This window comes from Desmodus rotundus, chromosome 3, assembly GCF_022682495.2.
Source record: "Desmodus rotundus isolate HL8 chromosome 3, HLdesRot8A.1, whole genome shotgun sequence".
NCBI lineage: Eukaryota > Metazoa > Chordata > Mammalia > Chiroptera > Phyllostomidae > Desmodus > Desmodus rotundus.
In genome coordinates this window covers 186,579,235-186,600,534 of record NC_071389.1, presented here as the reverse complement: position 1 = coordinate 186,600,534, position 21,300 = coordinate 186,579,235, and the positions used below count along the sequence as shown (strand labels likewise).

General features: G+C 39.2%; 1 protein-coding gene across 3 annotated transcripts in view; it reads right to left on the bottom strand.

Moving 5' to 3' along the window:
* The window catches only part of CHPT1 (choline phosphotransferase 1), a 25,481-nt gene extending 4,181 nt beyond the window's left edge, over positions 1–21,300 (bottom strand). The window contains exons 1-7 of one of the 3 annotated variants that reach the window (XR_008426560.2): positions 20,744–21,300; positions 9,751–9,898; positions 7,375–7,516; positions 6,568–6,652; positions 3,360–3,491; positions 663–821; positions 76–201 (exon numbers count right to left, since the gene is read on the bottom strand). Coding sequence is in view for 1 of the 3 variants with exons in the window: in XM_053921962.2 (XP_053777937.1) it covers positions 76–201; positions 663–821; positions 3,360–3,491; positions 6,568–6,652; positions 7,375–7,516; positions 9,751–9,898; positions 20,744–21,016 (1,065 nt within the window). In the remaining 2 variants the exon portion in view is untranslated. The remainder of the gene's footprint in view (positions 1–75; positions 202–662; positions 822–3,359; positions 3,492–6,567; positions 6,653–7,374; positions 7,517–9,750; positions 9,899–20,743) is intronic. The other 2 variants (XR_008426559.2, XM_053921962.2) reach the window with 2 other exon arrangements.

Sequence of the window (21,300 nt, the reverse complement as noted above, 5' to 3'; positions counted from 1 at the left end):
TTCACTGAAATGACTCATAAGCATAGTGTTATCTGGTATCTGTTAAAAATAAAATATTAGCAGAAAAGAACTTACCATTGCTATCCACAGAACAACATATTCGTCTACAAAATTATTAAAGTACTGGTCTAAAAATAAAAGACCTGGGCCAAAAAAGACAGTGTCTTGAAGATACAGTTCACTTTTAGTCATGTGGGCTATCTATAAAAAAAAAATAAAATAATTTCACTATTAAATTTTCAACATTTTAGCTTTTAATTTCAGAACAGAACTGACTATAACTATTAAGACAAATAAGGGTAAAGAGACCATTTAATCTCATATTTGATATGGAAATATTGAATCTAAAACTTCCAAAATTCATGATTGGATGATGGGATAGCTTATTAAAGTTTCCAATATTTAAATTCATTAGAAAATATCAGAAAGTTATATTTGTTAATTATAGTTAAATAAATAATTAAAAGAACTTACTATATAGTAAAGAGTCTCCCTGAATATAACATTAACTCATCATAAATTTTACTTGGAGAACAAATAGGTAACTATATATTGTGATGGTAACACCACAAAAAACTACCCATTACATGAAATAGTTTCCAGTTCTGTGTCTGAGGACCACGTAGGTTATTTATACTGTGAATCATTAAATAATTTCTTACCACCAATTTTTGTGCTACTTTAGCAAAGACACATCCAAACATTAGGGTATAAAGACAAGGATGCTTTTCAAACACATTAGTTGCTGACTTTTTATAGATCATTACTGCCAGTATAATAATTATTCCAATGTGAAGTCCAGGTGACAAGACACTGGTGCCCTAATGGATAAAGCAGAAAATCAACATCACATTTTAAAACTGTATTTATTACATTCCATTTTCTGAGCATCTATTTTGTTTTAGGAACTAGAGAGCTGAAAAACAGTATGATGTAGTGTATGGCCTAAAGGAGTATATAGGCCTTAGCAGTGCTTTTCAAACTTTCACAGAACTCCAGAGTTACAGAGATGTTTGATTCCACTTTTATATACATCACATTTTAAGCTAATAAACACTAAAAAAATATCATTTATTCTATACCAAGTTTTACTATGCTGAAGGCCATTAACACTTGGACTACAAAATTAACATGTTTTTGTCCAGATATATCTGCCTTGGTCTCTCTCAATATCAATTACATCTCCATTTTTTGGTATTTAGACTGCAAATGCACTTTATATAACACTATAAAATCCAACCCATTACATTTTTATCTATGTGAATCAGGATTCTCTCAGCACTGCTTACCCTGAACAAAATATTGAAATAAATTTGATAGTAAGACTTACTAAATCAATAATCATCAATTTAAATGTGTTCATTAAAATGGACTTAAGTTTACATGTTATAAATGATAACTTATAAAATTACAGTAATAATACTATAAAATATAAAATAAAACATATAGTGATAAAAATTTCAACTGAAAAGATAGTGCTTTTATCTCTATTATGGTTTTATAGATTTTATGCAAGAAAATCTGCTTAAAAAGTTAGAAAAGCACCAGTTTAAAAGTTTGAAGTCAACCACCTCGTAGCTGTAGGATCAGATTTCTTGTCTTCCTTCAAAATTCATCAATTATTTCTTAGTAAAATATTCTCTAAAGTGGACACTGATCCTTACTAAATAACATTTTCTTTAGTGGAATTTGTGTTCCAGCTACAGCTCTATTTTATCATCCATGGTCAAGCATCTAGTATTCCTAATTGCCTTATGCACAGCAATGTACTAAGGTTAACAGACAAAACACCTCAAAAAACAACAAATTCATTTTTCCAAATATGTCAGAACTCATTTACCTAAATGAGTTTTATACTTTCCTTTTGGATTATGTGTATAAAATGTATTCATAAATATTGATAATTTATGAATTATGTGGATTCTTTTGAAGTCATCTTGAGTCAATTTGTAAGTCATTTAAGAGGATGACAATTTTTAACTGAAAATTCTGTATTTCATATTTATTACTCCTCTTATTTATTAGACCTAGCTCCAAATGACTGACTCTTTTTCAAAATCAAATCCACCTTTAAAAGACAGAAAATTTGAACTATATATAGCACCAAAGAATGAAAGAGAATGAGCCATAGCTTAAAGCAATTCTAAAAAGACATTCCATAAACATTTTGATAGAAGATAGCATCACTGGAATAAGTATTTATATTCTTAAGTTCAACTATGTTGAAGATGGCAGTGTTTTTTAAAAAACATAGGTCTGTGTTATATTGTTTAAAAACTTGGCAGGAATTCTAACTCCCACATAAAATATTAAAGAAGTTTTAATGTAGAAAACTACATTACTAACGATGAAGTAGAAACAAATATGAATAAATACAAAAATATTAGAGCATGAGCAAAGTGTAATGAACACAAAGCACACAGTCTATCCATTCAATTTAAGAATTAAAAAGTTTATGACAGCAAACTCACAGTTATTAATGACCACACCTAAAACAAAAATAAGAGCAAACTAGGCAAACAACTAGAACAGGAACAGAACCATAGAGATGGAGATCACATGGAGGGTTATCAACAGGGGAGTGGGAGGGGGAGAGGGGGGGAAATGTACAGAGAATAAGTAGCATAGATGATAGGTGGAAAATAGACAGGGGGAGGGTAAGAATAGTGTAGGAAATGTAGAAGCCAAAGAACTTATAAGTATGACCCAAGGACATGAACTATAGGGGGGGAATTTGGGAGGGAGGGGGTGGGCAGGATGGAGTGGAGTGAGGGGGGGGAAATGGGATAACTGTAATAGCATAATCAATAAATATATTAAAAAAAACCAGATAGAATAGCAATGGAGTTGTGACAAGAACAACTAAAATATTGTCACCTAAAAAAAAAAAGAATTAAAAAGTTTTACCTTTTAGAATAGAATAGTTTTTAAAAATATATTTCAATAAAATTTACTTTGCTAGTAATAAATATCCAATATGAGAAACCATGACCTTGGCAGCTTTCCAGCCATTCAATCAGGAACTCATTCTCTATCTTTTCTCCTTATTAGTGTAAGGCACAAAACATAAGAAAACAAATGGCAACTCTTAATTACAGACGGTAATGAAACAGTGGATGTGTAAATGAAATGCCAGAAAAGTCTATTCAGAAAGGCTGTAGAAAGAGGAAAGATGCTTTATTATCGGTCTAAGCTGTTTTTAAAATGCTTTTGTATTAGGTGCCTACAAAGAATCCTTTAAAATATTTAGTTCTCTTCCCCACTCTTGAACTTCTGCATAGTTTTAGTATCTCTGTAGCTGGTGATAAGTAAATTTAGCATAAAATTAACACTAAATGATGATGAAATTAATCTCTTACTGCGATAGTGGATCCATTCTTGCCAACTCCACCATGAAGGATAACATGGAAATAATTTGAACAGGAAAATATCGCTCCACCTACAACTCCAAGAACTGGGAAGATCTTCAATTTTATTTCTAGAATGGGTATCTTCAGGGGTAGAGGAAAGAAATAAGTCATTAAGAAACTAGAATTTCTTTTCCTATTAAATATTAAAGAAACATTATGATATGGCCCTGTAAAATAAGTTATCATTTTTCTTATAATCAAACCTTAAATTCTGGAATGTACACTGAAGTAGTAACTTTTCTTTTAATGGTTTTACTCATCAAGTGAAAAATGAATCCACCAAATTCAGCTAAGTCTACTTACATAATTATGATGAGACATTTAACCTCATAAACTTCCCTCGACTTAAAGGAATGAAAAAGGATGGTTCACTAGGATTTAGTATTTCTGAAATGCAGCATCGCAGGAAAGTCAGACACCATGATCTGCATCATGAATGTGACAAATAATCATGAGGTATATGCTTGCAAAAATTCTGTGCACCTAACATCCAGATGAAATCTCTAGCAGTATTATTTATTTACCTTTTGGTCAGTTGCTGTTCAAGAAAACCTCCAGAGGCAGCAAAGGATTTAAAAAAACAGTAACAATGAATTGTCAAAAGCTGTAGGCTATTGTGTTTTGAAAACAGACTTTAAAATATTCTACTAAAATTTGTGGAAACTACATATTAACAATTAAGTTTAGAAAATCTACACCTAAAATAAGTATTCTTTTGGTGAGCATAGGCAAATGTGCTTTCTTCCGATGGTATTGCCAAGACACTGAGTGAAGTTATTTTAAGATGAAGTTAAATTCTTCCCCATTAAAATCAATATGAATTCTAAATTTAAGACAAACACATCTGACTTAATGACCAGAGATGCGTAACTGCTTCTAGGTTCACATTCACCTTCTTATGATTACTAGCAGAGGAGCTACCATTCAAGACACATCACATCCCTCTAGTATATTCTACAGGCCTATTATAGCACATACTTGCTTCTATTTATTCTTACATGGTGCAAAGGAATATGAATTTCTCAGGGAATATACCACCTGCTTGAAAATATCCTCAAAGTCTATTTCTGAACCTAGTGATATGAACTATAATTGGCAATTCTGAAACTAAATGCCACAGAGTAATCTCCAATTACTATTTTTAATAGAATTACTTTTTAAAGCAATTTTAAGTTCACAGCAAAACTGTGTAGAAAGTACATAGAGTCCGCATAGGGCCCACTGCCCCCTTTCACAGCCTCCCCCACTATCAACAACCCCCACTAGTGTGGTGCATTTGTTACAATCCATGAGCCCACACTGACACATCGTTATCATCCACAGTCCACAGTTTATATTGGGGCTCACTCTTGGTGGTGTACATTCCATGGGTTTGGGCAGATCCATAATGACAGGTATCCAGCATTACAGTATCATACAGAACAGTTTCACTGCCCTAAAAATCCTCTGTGCTTTGTCTTCTTATCCCTCCTTCCCCCTAACTTCTGGCAATCACTAACATTTTCACTATCTACATTTTTCTGCCTTTTCCTGAAGGTCATATAGTTGGAATCACACAATATATACCTTTTTTCAGATTGGCTTCTTCCACTAAGTAATATACATTTGAAGTTCCTCCATGTCTTTTCATAGATTTATAGCTTTTTTTTTTAACATTGACTAATATTCCATTGTCTGAATATACCATAGTTTATCCATTCACCTACTGAAGGACATCTTAGTTGCTTCCAAGAACTGGCAATTATGAATAACTGTGTTCAACTTTTTGTATGGATACAAGTTTTCCACTTATTTGCATAAATACCAAGGGATCTTATGGTAAGAGTATGTTTAGTTTTATATCTTGTACTATTTTCAACGGAGGTATAATATAGCTTAGTGATTAAAAACATAGAGTCTGAAATAGTCTACTTAATTCCTAGCTCTAGTACTCACTAGCTGGTGTTCTTGGACAAATTAATTAATCATTCTAAAGTTTATTCATAAAACAGAATAGTAATAGTATCTATTTTACAGGAGTGTTCTGAGGATTAGACGAAACGATGACAGTAAAATGTTTAGGATCATAATAAGTGTTGAATAAATAAATAAGTTGTTGGCTGGCAATATTATTCTTATTCTTCTTAACTCTACGGGCACAAGATTGTGAGTCAGCCCATGCTGTGGACTTAGGTTGTAGAGACAAAATAATTTGTTTCTTTATAGTTTCTTCCCATGCAAAGCATGAATTTATGACGGTGGCTTCCTGAGAGTCATCTTTTATCAAAACACTGAGTCATAAATGAAGCAGAAAATAAAAACACTCCTTAGAATGGGAAACCTCACTTCATAATATATTATATAAATGCAAATTAGCAACATTCCTTCCCAATATTGAGGGACAAGTTTCAAATGTAAAATATTTTATTGAATTTACTTTTCTAAATATCTATTTTATGAGATAAATTTTGATCTGGAAAAAGGTATTTCAACTAGTGTGTTTAATTTTGTATTAGGGAAACGGGGTTGTTTTCTATTTGGTAATATATTCATGCACAGGGGAAAATGCCATAAGAAGGTATATAGGATAATAAAGCTATAAAACAAAGGGAAAAGGTTAAAAAACAGAATGAATATTAAATATAATACTAAGGATTTCTGAAGAAAATTAATGCAATTTTTCCTTATTATGAAATGTTAAAGGGACTTATCTAAGAAAAAGATGATCAAAACTATTAATAGTAAAATGACAACAAACTCACAACTATCAACAACTGAACCTAAAAAGAAAACAAAAACAAAAACAAACTAAGCAAACAACTACAACAGGAACAGAATCACAGAAATAGAGATCACATGGAGGGTTATCAGCAGGGAGGGGGAGGAGGGAGAATGGGAGAAAAGGTACAGGGAATAAGAAGCATAAATGGTAGGTACAAAATAGACAGGGGGAGGGTAAGAACAGTAGAGGTAATGGAGAAGCCAAAGAACATATATGTATGACCCATGGACATGAACTAAGCTGGGGGGTGGGGAGGGGGATGCTGGTAGGACAGGGGGGTGCAGGGAGGAGGGGAATAAAAGGGAGAAAAAAAAAGGGACAACACTAATAGCATAATCAATAAAGTATATTTTAAAAAGAATAAAAAGTACTTAAACATGAATTTAAAAGTTTTACCGTATAGTCCCACATTGTTGCTCCTCCAAATGTAGACAACACAAAGACGATCATTAACGCTACCTGAATTTCAGTTACATCAACTCTAAAGAGGAAGGACAAAGAATTGAAAAGATGTTTACAAATAAAATTTCTGAATGTGAAGGTTAGTTAACCATATATCGAATATCAAGGATGTAAAAAATCTCTATAGGCTTAATTTATTTTTACCTTTAGTCCCATCACTAAATTATCAGCTGACTACGCTGTTAAGTAAGGAAAACCTGTATGTGCTCACATATAGGTAAACGTTAGTGTGTGTATAAATCATTGAGTGTTTAGCTCTAACATTTACAAGATGCTTTTACATTATCTCACCAATTGTCTACCACAGCTGAGAGTTTCACAATTACCTGTTGTTGGTGATTGTTGTAAGCAGGTTCCCCTTTTTGGACCATGAAGGTTTGACCAAAAGGACCTTTAGATTCCATATCTCATTATTTTGTTATAAAAGTCAAATGTTTATTAAGTACTGCATATCCTGTCTCTGTATTATTCAGGTCCCTTATTTTTCTCTAGCTTCTGTCTAATATAAGTTTGGGTTAGTAACTTGGAGAAGGGGAGAAAAAATAAAATTATTTATAACATGCAAATTACCTAAAAGACTTAAATTAAGGCATAACATTTATGGATGCTCCAATTAATTAAAAGGTAATTTCAATTCTTGATTGAAGCTTTGTTACCATTATTATATACAAATGAACTATAATAGATCGTGAAAATAAATTCAGTTATATTTTTAAATGTTCAACTAAAATACATACTTACTTTCCAAACCTCAACACACCCGAAACATAAGTCTGCCAATGAGCACAATAAAATAAAAACATTCCAATAAAAGAGCAGAAAAACAACCAGTCAGGATGAGTTCCTAAGCGCACAGCAATTGAAGCTCCAACTGCCATAAATACTGAAAGAAACAAGGTTTAAAAACCATTAAGAATTAGAAATAATTAATGAAAAAATTGCCATGTACTCTGTAGCAATACAGAGTTTTAAGACACATAATCTTGGCATTATAAGCCAAAGTATATAAATTCTTGAATATACTTTAAAAATACATGTGTAAATTGCTCCCAGGATATGTACACCTATTAAAAAAAAAACTGATCACTCTAACAGCTCAGTTCATTTAATGTTAAAGCCATTATTTAAAAAAACAGGGTGCTTCCAGTCAAGATGGCAGCATAGACAGATATGGCTTGCCTCTTCAAACAACCACATCAAAATTACCACTAAAATGTAGACCAACTATCACTTAGAACCATCAGAAATCAAGTTGAATGGAAGTCTGACAGCTATGGAATTAAAAAAAAAACCCACATCCATCCAGACTGGTAGGAGGGGTGCAGACATGGAAAGTGCTGATTCCACACCCACATGTGGTAGATAAAAATTCAGGAGGGGTATCTTGGGAGCCAGGAGTCCCAGCCCAACACCAGGACCCAAGCCCAGGGTTCCAGTGCCAGGATGATAGGTCCCCACAATTTCTGCCTTCAAAAAACTAGTGGGGCTTGAGTTGGTGGAGGAAACAGCTGGAGCCCCAAGGAGTTTCTCTTAAAGAACCCACAAACGGGCTTACTCAGACTCACTCCCTCTGAGCTCAAGCACTGGGGTAGCAGCTTGAAAGGCACCAGTGGGAGAAACTGAAGTGTCTAGCACAAGGTAAGCAGAGGCCACTGTCCCTTTTCTTAACCCTCCCCCCACAGAGTCACAAAGCCATAGAGCCAGCAAGCTGGTGTCATATCTGAGACTCCCTCAACCTAACACCGCCTTGAAGATCACCAGAGACTCCACCCCACCCAACTTATAGGCCCACCCAAGCTGCTTTTCCGTGTAAATGGTTGGTCTTGGCTCATACTGAACAATTTCCTCTCAAATGGTTGGTCTTGGCTCATACTGAACAATTTCCTCTCAAACAAGCAACAGCTGGTCTCAGTGAGCCCAAGGCCCAGCACTAGCAGCAGCCAGATTAGAGTCACAGTTTGGCTTCACCTGGGAATCTCCAAGCCCAGCACAAGTGGCAGCCATCTCAGATTGCTTTATAGCTTAGGCAGGGTGGCCCCAGGAAAAAAGAAGGTGGGGGCTGACCTTGGCCTGCACCACCCGGGAAAGCCCCAGGCCAGTTCACCCAGTGGGCAGATACAGACCATGCTGGAGCACCACCACCCTGTTCCTGCTTAGCTGATCCTCCACGGAGGGTGAGGGTTGGTGGTAAGTCATCACAGCTAATCCTTGCAGCTGACTGGCCTGGGTAAATCCCTCCCATTGATCTACCCACAGCAACCAAGGCTCAACTACAAGAGGAAGGTGTACTCAGCCTACACAAAGGGCGTACCTTGAGTACCCAGCTTGGGTGATAGGGGAGGCTCTGCCATTGGACCCTATAGGACACATACATTAGGCCACACTACCAAGACACAGAGTCAAAGCAGCTCTACCTAATACACAGAAACAAACACAGGGAGGTTGTCAAAATGAGGAGACAAAGAACACGGCCCAAACTAAAGAACAGATCAAAACTCCAGAAAAAGAGCTAAATGAAATAGAGATAAGCAATTTATCAGATGCAGAGTTCAAAACACTAGTTATAAGGATGCCCAAGGAACTTAGTGGGGACCTCAGCAACATAAAAAAGACCCAGTCAGAAACAAAGGATACACTACTTGAAATAAAGAACAACTTACAGGGAAACAACAGAAGAGTGAATGAAGCCAAGAATCAAATCAATGATTCAGAACATAAGGAAGAAATAAAACAACCAATCAGACCAACAAGAAGAAAAAAGAATGCAAAAAAATGAGGATACTATAAGCAGCCCCGGGACAACTTCAAGAGGTCCAACATTTACATCATACGGTTGCCAGAGGGGCGGGGTGTGGGGAGAGTGGGTGAAGAGGTGAAGGGATTAAGAAGTACAAACATGTAGTTACTGAACAGCCATGGGGATACAAAGTGCAGTATAGGAAATGGAGCAGCCAAAGAACTGAGCGCATGACCCATGGCCATGAACAATGGTGTGGGGATTGCCTGAGGGTGTAGGGAGTACTGGCTGGAGGGGGGCAAAGAGGAAAAAGCCAGGACAACTGTAATAGCATAATCAATAAAATTTAATTACCCCCCCCACAACTATAAACAATTTACCTGTAGAAAGAGAGTCACAACCATGGTCAAAAAGTTCTCCCAAAGGGGAACAAGAATTTGTTCTTCTGGCTTGTTTCCCATCGATAGCATCCAGTGACTGGTAGATAAAGAGTCCGAGCGCACACAATAGGTATGTCCAGTACGGCGCCTGAAAGTACATGGAAATAACGAACACTGTTATAGCAAGTAATAGTAAGTGAAATGAGCTACCTACGCCAACTGACACATTGTCTCGTGTTCGCACTTCCTATCACCTCTGTGTGTTATAAGGAAGATTCGTAATTTTCCTTCTACAAATTAAAATTCAACTGAGAGATCAAATGAATTGCTCTAAGTTATCTGGATAAAGGGTCTCAGAAGTTCATATTGTGCGAAGCACAAAGTTAAATGACCGAGCCAGGATTAGGACCTAATTTTGATTCTTAGTCCACAGCTCTTTTAATATAACACTATTCACGTATGGCACTAGATTTGAAATTATTCGCAGGTCTTTGCTCTAAAAAACAAAGACAAATTACATACCCCTGCTTCCATTCATGATGGAGTATCAGGGGACGAGAATTACCCTCCCATCTTATAAAACCTGGAAAGCAACAACATAAAATGAAACAAGAGTTTTCAGACATTGCAGGCAAGGCAGGACTGTGATTCCTGCAGAAGGGAAACAAATGAGGCGAGCCTTGTAACTCCAGCCTACTGCCTAAAGGCAGTTTCTAGGCTATAGTACAGGAACGGGAACATAACCCCAACATAACACAGTGGTGTTGCTGTGTCGAGGAGAAAGTAAGCATAGTTCAGGAAGGTCAAGACAGAATTTGCAGAGCAGAACATGGGAAAGAGGAAGGAGCTCAGAGAGAGGGTCCCAAGATGTGGAGATCTACCAGGGTACCTTTGGCTGAAAACTAACCTGTGCCTGAATGAGACAAAACCACTAACCAGCACCAAGGACAGAACCACTGGAAAGCACCGGGCCACACAATTCTTGAAGCCCACACAAGGTGGGAATCATTCGTGTTCCCACTGTGCACAGTAGAAAGACCCCGTAACACCTAGGGCACTGGATAGAGTTCTCAGATGTGTACTGCCTTAGTAGTGGGGATAAATTAGCACTAGACTAAAGCTTTTCTGAACAGTCCAAACAGACTTAAAATCTAGCCTCAAAAGGATCCGACAGATTCCAGGCACTTTACCTGTAGCCAACACAAAGTACTACAACTTAAAGGAACAATAATAATTTAAAATCTATAAAGTACTCCCCAAAATAAAACTTGCAATGTTTGCCATCCAATAAAAAATTACTAGTCATTAAAACAATCAGGAGAATATGATCTATAACTAGGAGTAAAATCAATCAATGCAAGCAGACCCAGAAATGACAGAAATAATGGCATTAGCAGATGAGGACATTAAATATTATTATAAATATGCTTCATATGTTCAAAAGGTTAGGAGAAGACATCAAAGACTTAAGTGAAACCTCTAGAAATGAAAAATATAGTATTTGAAATGTAAAATACACTGGAAAAATTCATAGCATTTTAGAGCTCAGTGAACTTCCAAACTACGGATGGAAACTATCCAAAATTAGACACAGAAATAAAAAAGACTAAGAACAACTGAACTGGGCCTAGACAGTCTAACATACACATAACTGGGGTCTCAGAAGGAGAGCAGAGAGAGGACTGAACATGAAAAACAGAAGAAAAAATAATGGCTGAGAAATTTCCAAATTTGCTGAAATCTATAAACTCGCATATCCAAGCAGCTCAATAAATCCCAAGCAGAATACTTTTAAAAAACCCACCAAGGTACATCACAAATTACTGCAAACCAGTAGTTTACAACTACTTCCCTAGGCTACCAGAGGAGTTACATTTAGAGTTTAAACAGGTAAAGAGAGGAAGGGGAAATTTAAACAGGGAAAAGAGAAGAGATTTATGCATAAACCAAGGCAGAGGCCTTAAAGAAAAGGTTTACTCCTGAGTCAGTGACAGAAGACCCATAGGTAATTAGGAGACATACGATTGGAATGGTAATAACATTTCTTACACAACAAAGGGCATTTTAAAAAAGTGTGTTATTTTACAAAATATCAAGGCAATCCATAGAGACAGGGCAGTTATCGTGCTCTTTTTATTAAAGATAAAAGTGAAACTTAGGGAATGGCGATAAAGTCACATTAAACCAAGCAGCCAGATGGGTCCAGGAATCAACCCAGGTCTTTTCGCCTGCCCTACAATATGGTATGAGATCTACTCTGCCACCAGCTCTACACCCTGGATCTTCTGACCTGGACTAGTCGCTGACTACCTACCTATTCCCTCACATCTGCTGGGAAGCACTTTCCTGCTTGCACAAGATGATTCCAAGTGCAGTGAGCCGTAAGAAATGGATGCAACCTAGAAAGGCCACCAACAACCAACAACCAACAACCAGCAACCAACAGAAAAGACGAGGAATGGATTCTTCTCTGAGCCTCCAGACGGAGTGAAGCCTTGCTGACACCATGATTTTGGGCATCTGGCCTCCAGAACTGGGAAAGAATAAACTGCTGTTGTTTTAGGAAAAAAATAAAACAGAAAGGACCACTTGATCCGCCTGTACCCAGTTCATTCCTGTTCTGGCCCTGTCAAGGCCTTAGAGCCTAACCTAGCCTCTCTTTTCTCTGAAGTCATCACCTCCATTCTCACCTGGAAGCTATTATATACTTTGCAAATTTTCAACTTCTTTTCTACCCTGCTATTTTTGCAAAAATGGCCTCAGGTTGGAGATCCACTTGGTCAGGACCAGCAGGATCCTTCCTTGAGGAGTGTCCTCCAAAGGATGTAACTACCAGTGTGGCTCAGTTGGCTGGGTGTTGGTCACAAAGCGAAAGGTCACCTGTTCCATTAGGGCACATGCCTCTCGAGGTTGGAGGTTCCAGCCCCCGTTGGGGCGATGCCTGTGAGGGGCAAGCAATTGATGTTTCTCTCCCTCTTTTTCTCCCTCCTTTCCCCTCTCTCTAAAATAAATGCATTTTCTAAAAATTAAGAAAAAAATTTTAAAAAGGGTATAATTACAGAAGACACTCCCAGGAGGTAGCAGTGTGGACACAGCCACCCCAACTCAATTCCAGTTTTTGTGTGAACTTATTTTCAAAACTTTCACATGTAAAGTATTGTAATATTAGGCTTGGATTATGAATTATAAAGTCATGAGCAATATATCAGAATACATCTATAGAAGGAAATATTACAGTAGAACTTCAGGTAATATTAGATTCCTAATATTTAAAGTTTTAGATTATATAATTTTCATATCTAATGTATTCTTTAAGATTAGAATGTAAGATTTCTAATATATTAGAAATCTTTCCAAAGCAAACATACAAATCTACATCATTCTTTTCAATGACTGCATGGTATTTAATCATGTCACAATTTAAGAAATAACTTCACTAATGATGAATCTTACCTGATTTCATGAAAGATTAAGTTTACTCTAAAAAACAAGATAATTTTAGGGCTCAATCATAACACTTAGTCTTTAAAAAAACATAAATTTAAATGACTTTTCAGCTACACTGCTGAAAAACAGCTGTATGAAAGTATTTGGGAAATTTTACTTTTTTCTACTTACTTGAATTATAGGCATTATTCATTATAGAATTAGAGAAATCAGAGGTCTGAATCAGACCATATGACAATTGTTCTTGTTAAAAATAACTCTGAATCAGAAAGAATACTCATATATCAATCAATTAATGATGCTGGGTCTTATGCCTCTTTTTATACAGGGTCCAGCAGAAGTAAGGCTTGCTTGAGTGTGGGTGGTAGGGTAATAATATGGGTATAATAATTTGAACATTTCACCTAAAATGTCGTATGGTGTGCATGAGTGTGAATATTGTTGTGTTACAGAGTTACATGCTTACGATTTGGGAAGAAAAGGTTCTGTAATAAAAAAGGGGTGTTACTTGTGCCAGACCCTGTATATGTGTTTGAACGAGCACATGCATCAGGAAAAGGAAGAAAAAGAGTTGGAAAGAAATTCGTGAGCACATCTCTGCTCACCGGACAAACTTCACTTAAAGTTTTTGGACCTTAAAAAACCTGAATTTCCTGGAACACATTTTTAGGTCTTCTGTAAATAAAAATGTTAGTCTCCAAGGCCCCTATTAATTTTAGAATATAATCTGCTGTACATACCATTAGAGCTAAACAACTAGATAATTAAAATCGGCCAGTGATCTAAATATTTCCCCTTGGTAGTTACTTGGTAACCTGCTAGGTAAGATGGTGTCCAAAGGGAAGAAACGCATGGCCCAGGTTCTTGCAGAATGGTTAGGAATGTGGACTCTGGACTCATTCCTGCGCCCAGGTCCCTGCCTTGCCATTGCAAGCTGAGCGAATTGGTTGAGTTACTTAACCTCTCTGGGCCTCAATTTTCCTTTGTGAAAAATGGGAATAATCACTGTTCGTGTATCATTGTGAGAATTATATAAATTATTACATGTAAAGGGCTTAGAAAAAAGTATGTGGCATATGGAAGGAGCTCAGTAAATTTTAACTACTGCAACTGTTATTACTGATACTACATATGATCATTTTAGGTGCTTCATAGGTAAACTTTTCATTTTAATATTTATTCTAATATAGGGTTGGCCAAAAACTGCATTTGCTTTTTCTATAAGATGGCTCAAGTAGTGCTTAGTTGTGTTTCACTTCATTGGAAACAATTTTGTTAGATTGTGTTGTGTCAGCTGTCACATAAGTGTGCATGTTAAAAAATCAAAATTGGTGAATTTTTCCGTAGCCATGTCAATATTGATGATGAAAGAAAGTAAGCAATATTTTTGGCATATGATGCATTATTATTTCAAGAAAGGTAGAAATGAAACTAAATGCAAAAAAAAAAATTTGTGCACTGTATGGAGAAGGTGCTGGGACCGATCGAACGTGTCAAAAGTGGTTTGTAAAGTTTCGTGCTGGAGATTTCTTGCTGGACGATGCTCCACAGTTGGGTAGACCAGTTGAAGTTGAGAGCGATCAAATTGAGACATTAATTGAGAACAATCAATATTGGGTAATTTGGAGACAGCCACGTGGGAGACAGCCAACATACTCAAAATATCTAAATCAATGAAGTTATTGGTGACAATGAAAAATGTGTCTTTTATTTTATGGAAAAAAACATACGGACTTTTTGGCCAACCAATATATTTTGGAAAAATTTAATATGGCTATTAGAAGGTTTAGAATAAGTCTGAGTCTTTAAAAAAAGACTAGGCTTAAAGTTGATGAAAGAAAAATAGTAAAAAAAAATAATATAGGTAATACACAAAAGCAAAAATCTTCCCAAATTAAAACTTAGGAAATACTGAAACTATACAACGCCCATTTATATAAATTTTTATATTTAAAAAAGACCTCTTGTCTATACATAATCTTGGGTATGATTTGACACATAAGCAAAAGATATTACATAACCAGTAACTATCGGGTCAGCTGGTAAGGGGATATTTCAATGATCCAAACATCAACTGAGTATTCTCTCCATAAAAATAGAAACCGCATTTACAACAGGTAGGAAGGAAGAAAATTGTTAAGACAGACCTTGCATATGTTTAAAAAAATGTAATGTTGCCGTGGTGTTCAAAGGAGGACTTTGTACCTAGTGGAGTCACTCTAGTGATTTTTTTAAGGGAAAATCCATAGGGTTTCTAAAGACTGTGAATGTGACACTGGCGTAACCCCTACTGCGCGCTGGTGACACAGTGCAGACGGTCATTCACCTGTGCAGGACAGAGAACTTCCTTGTTTACGAGGGAGGCTCCCACGGGAAGCCTGCGAGGCTCCAGCAGCCTTGGTGTCAGGAAGGGTAAGGCTGTTCTCACGCCATTCAGGAAGGGCCCTGGGGACTGAATGGTTCCAACAGGGACCTTTGGCCTTAGCTCTGGTTAGGGGCCAGCACTTGAGAAGAGCACACCCGTTTTCAGGAAATGAGGCAGGTTACAAGGCTGGGGAAGGAAACCTGCCCACAGACACAGTTCAACCAGCACTGCAGGGCCATGGGGCTTTCCCATGACATTAGAAATCTGAACTTTGACAGGTAGACTTCCTTCTTGTTATATTTTGCGTGAATAGTCCTTTTTTAAAAAAAAACAAAACAAAACAAAACAAAACCCTTTTCTAGCACTCACTGGAGCTCTTGTTGAAAATGCCAGGCTCCGTTGTGCTAGGAGGAACAGGAAGGGAGAGGAGCAGGGAGAGGACTCCCGGGGCCAGATGCATCACCAGTGCCGGCTGTACTGGGTCCTCTAACATCTGTCTTTTACCCTCACAAACCCCACGTGGCCAGAGCCTTCTGCCCAGGTCAAATATACCAGGAATGGGATTTAAAGCTCTTTCTATACACTACAATGCCACGTTTTATCCAAACTTGAACCAGAATTCTAAAGGAAAAACAGTTCAGTCCTTGGGAATCAAGTATAGAGAGCCACAGGGATCAAAGGGCAAAAGCCCACAGCGAAGCTACTTCCACATGGCCTGCAGAAGCTCCTTCTACAGAGGGCTGGGACTAGGGTCCAGCGGCTTGGCTGCAGAATTTGAGGAGGCATTTATCCTCAGGGTCATGCACCCACCTGCTTCAATTCTGAGCACTGAGTGCCTGCTTGCCTCACTCAAGTCCCCGCCCTGCTGGCAGAACCCGCACCTCATAAAAGTTCGGAGCTCGTATTTTGTTTTGGAGAGGCCGATCCCTTATAAGAGTCCTGCCTTAATAACTGATGTTTGTTAAGGTATTGAGCTGGTTAAGAAAAAATAGAGGAAAGTAGGTGATAAAAACCAAAATATACTAGATTTCAAAGAAATTAAACCTGTAAAAAAAATTGAGGAATCTATAGATTATTGCTTCTTCTTATTATTCCCCCAAGAAATAACTATAGTGCAAAGGCAACTATAACCTGAATTACGAAGACAGGGAATAAAGTATTTCTTAAGGTCTTTCTGAGTTGCTCACATATACTTGGCTTTTTGTTTCAACTTTTTGTCAAAACAAAAGAAATTTTTCAATGCCCTTTGACCTAGCTCTATAGTAGGCCCAGGTATGCTATAAACATGCTCTTAATGGAGATATGACATGGATTTATATACACAGACCAAAAAGATAGAGTAAAAACAGTTACTCAAATAAACTTAAAAAAACGAAGCCACAGTTTATACCAGTCAAAAACAGACGCAGGAGAATTTTGTGGTAGATAAATGCTACTAGGCTGGAGCTTAAAGAACTAGATTCCGGATTGAAATCACTGAGTTTTGTCATATGCAGATGTAGGAATGACAGTAAATAAACCATAAGGTCTTTCACACCACAGGAGTCTGTGATTCTGCTTGAGGATCAGGCAGCTAAGGAATGGAGGCCAAGGGCAGAACAGCATTCAAACAGGAAGGTCTCACGGAGCAAAGGAGGAAGCAATCCAGTTCTTGTTTTCTCTATTTGCCCCAGCTCCTGCTTACTCTTGTTGGAATTACCCAGGCCAAAGAACTGATAAGTACTTACTCTAAAACCCACTAAAACTGGGTCAGGGTGGACTGACATGATCTCCCGATTACATTTGGTCATTTCATTCATGAGTCAATAATTCAGCAAATATTTACTAGGCCTCTGCTGTAGATAAGGCATTGCACTGTGGCGAATGTCCAAATGAGCAAGAGCGGTCTGAAGTTACAACCGGGCAGGTTGCCTTGATCAGCAGAGACACACATACCCGAAATGGAGAGGTTCTACAGGTGGACTACAAAGTCCCAAGGTAAAAGCATGGCTTTCTGGCTTGAAATCCTGGTCCTGGTCTCCATTGAAAGCTGTATGCCATGGAAGAGGTTAATTTTCCTTCAGTTCCCTCATCTATAAAATAGGGGTAATAATAGTACCTTTTCATAGAGTCCTTGAGAGGATTAAATGAGATAATAGACAAAAAAACGCAGCTTAAGATAATGCCAGGTTCAGAGTCAATACTTGGTAAGCCTTAGTTATTATTGTTATTGTTGGAGTTTAGAGGATTAAGTAGTTGATTTGACTATGGAAAAGGAAGAAATGTTTCATCAGGCGGTAGTGTTAGAACTGCACGTTGATAGATGGAAATGAGACCTGGCTGGTGTAGCTCAGTGGGTTGAGTGCAGGCCTGCAAACCAAAGGGTCGCTGGTTTGATCCCCCCCAGTCAGGGCACATGCCTGGGTTGCTGGCCAGGTCCCCAGCAGGTGGCACGTGAGAGGCAACCACACATGGATGTTTCTCTCCCTCTCTTTTTCCCTCCCTTCCCCTCTCTCTAAAAATAAATAAATAATATCTTTAAAAAGAAAAGACGGAAATGGGACAGGAAAAAGGGAGAGGAAGGAGAAAAGAGAGGGGCAAGGAAAGAGATCTTAAGCAGGTCTATTTGGCTGGAGTAGAAAGTTCTGTAACAAAAATGCAGTGTGAAATGCAATTCAGAGCACTGTTGTAGAAGCTCAGTATAAATCGCTTAACTTTTTTCTGTTAATTTCCCTTCATCCCCAGTCACGTCCTAGAAATTCACACAGTAGTTAAAAAAATGGATCAAATATTATTATTATAGATATGTAGTCTGCATTATGTATATGTAGTCCTCTGTGGGTAGGATTATATCCTATATAGGTAGACAAGCCCAACCTTAACACCTTATGAATTTTTTCTGACCCTTTATGGATGCAATCTGTCAGGTCTGAAAAAGCACAAAGAATTCTTAAGTCTAAGAATCAAAAAACAAGTTCCAAGCCAGGTTAAAGTCACTCAACCCTCTGGGATTCAATTTCCTCTTAATAAAGATATATAGTAGTACTGTTACCTCAAGATGAATGGATAGAAAAAAATACTAAAATGGTGGAAAGGCTATTCTAGGAAGAAAAATACTTACCAGCCTCCTTGAGTTGATATAGGACACAAATGCAACAGTGGATATGAAAGCACTGTACATCCCTGATAAATACTAAGACACAAGGTAGGTTCCTGCATATCACATAGAAAAAGGCAGGAACTCCAGACAAGAAGGTGGTAGTATATGTAAAAAAATATAAACTTTGTTGTCGGACCAACTTACATCCGAATCTTGCCTGGTCCCGTCATTTACCAGCCCTGTGACCTGAAAGCAAAACAGCATGTTCCTTTCATGCTGTTGCTGGAATTACCAAGCAAACAATGTGAATCTTGTCATGGTGTATCTCCCCACTGCTTCAGCCACTTAGAGGCATGTGCAGGATCTAATGACATATATTTTAGAAACACTTCTCGGTTTCATCTTGTTATTTTAACCCTTATTCCCCCCCCTTTTGGATCATTGTGATATATTTTTTTGAAACGTGTCTCCCCCTTGTTAAAATGAGGCTGAGCCTAAAAATTAATCATAATTTGACCTCTTCCTTTGCAACCCACCCCCATTACATCCCCAAACAGAATCTCTTGGGCTTGTTTGTATGCCCTGCTCTTAGTAAGTGCTCGACAAATGGTTCTGAAATTAATAATACTGAAAAGTGCACAATCTAACTGGCAAATATCAAAAACATCCAAATACTGTTAGCCAGATCTAGACCCAAGAAAAACTAAATTTTGTTATTTATTTTCAGGACATTTTAAATAAGAGTAACATTTTTAATTTATTGAGCAAATTATAACTTTTTACATTTATCTGCATGTGATAAATCATTTGGTCCTCACTGCAGCCCTGTAAAATTGGTTTGACAGGTTAGGTTTTCTATCATACACCTGGGAAAACAGACCAGCCATTCTCCCTCTGGTGCAGCTACATTAGAACCCAAGTCTTCCAATTCCAGTCCAGCGCTCTTTCTAGCCAAAACTAAAGCAACTGACTCTTTTGAAACAATACGGAAATGAGTAACAATAACAACGTCTGCCAATAAATCATCTATAATAAACATAACCATCAGCTGGCAAGATTTGTTTAGAATTAGGCTCCATTATTTAAAAAAGGGATGCATATATAGAGGACATGAGATATTTCCACTGGATTCTTGTTATCCAACCTCAAATCGCATTAGTTCCCCAAAGGATCTACACTTAAATATGAGTATAAAGGGAGTTCACTATTTGGAGGGCAAAGATCAGAAAGCAATGTCACAGAGTGTGCAATGCAACATTTATCCTTGCACTCTAAAAAGCTATGGACACAAGGAGCCCCCTCTGCCTCCAAAATCCTCCACATTCAGCTCAAGGGGTGCTTCTGGTAAACAGCTGTCCAAAGCCCACATTATTTACTCTTCTTATTTGGGACACAGGTCAAAGACTCATTGCTAATAAAATCTGTTGGCTTTTATGATCCTGGGTCGTGATGATAACGATTATCACCTTGCTAATACCTTAGTTTCTGTTTCATGGAGAGAGAGACAAAAAAAAAAAAGGAAGTTGTTACCTCTAAAAGAATAAATTCTTTTTGATCAGTGGTAAGTGTCAGGATCACTAGCACAACCTTGGGAAGCAGACGATCCTGAGTGTCCAAAGGGCATCTCGGGCTTGCCCAACCTGACCACAAGCCCTGCTGTAAGGCAGGACCAAGACGGGTGTTCAGTCCCCAATGTGTGTAAAGTAACCTTCTGCTCATCCATCCCACAGCTTGGCGTCGGATGAGGTGGGGGCCAGGCAGCAGGCCCCCAGTTTGCAATGACCTTGACAGCCCCTCCGCCGCTGTGGGGGGCGGGGGAGGATGGCTCAGGGTGGACACGGGACTGGGGTGGCTGCGTGACAGCCTAGCCTCCCGGCGGCCCGGGGCTGGCTCGGGTGGACGCGGCGCGGGGGTAGAGGCGGTGTCCGCCCCTCCGCCGCCCCAGGAGGTCAGCCACGCGGGGGCCTCCCGGATCCCCTGGAGCCTGCAGCTGCGGGGCCGCGCAGCAGCTGGGGTGGTGCCCAGCGGGGAACGCGGGACTCCTGCGGACAGCAGTTGGGAGTCCTTCCGCCGCCGAGGAGGGGGCGGGGGGCGCGCCCTACCTCCTCGGTGGCCGTGGGGCAGTAGGAGATGAGCACGAGCATGGTGAGCAGGTTGACGGCGAGGCCCAGGAGGGTGATGGAGTTGGGGGCGACCCAGAGCGGGATCCACTGGAGCAGCCAGGTCCAGTAGAGCTGCAGCGGCGGCTCGAGCAGCGAGACGCCCGCGGCGCTGTAGCGATGTTCTTCCAGGCGCCGCAGCTGTGCCGCGCTCAGCGGCTCCGCCAGCGCCTTCAGCCAGCGCGGCGCCGGCCTGGCTCCGGCGCCCGCCGCCATGGCCGCCTGCGGGCCCTCGGCTGCGAGCGAGCGCAGCCCGCGCCGGGCGCCTGGCGGGGAGAGGCGGAGGGAGGGGCTCGCGGGCCCGGGCAGCGCCGAGGCGTCCGCTGGGTGGAACCAGTTCGGCCCTCCGAGGTGGAGGTCAGGCCCTGCCGCCCCGGGCCCCAGCCCCCGGGGCAGCGGGGCCGCAGGCGGGGGCGGGATCTCGGGGGCTGGGGGCAGGGAGCCAGAGGGCTGGGAGAGGGCCGAGCGAGGTGTCGGGGAGGGTTGTCTGGGCTCCCACG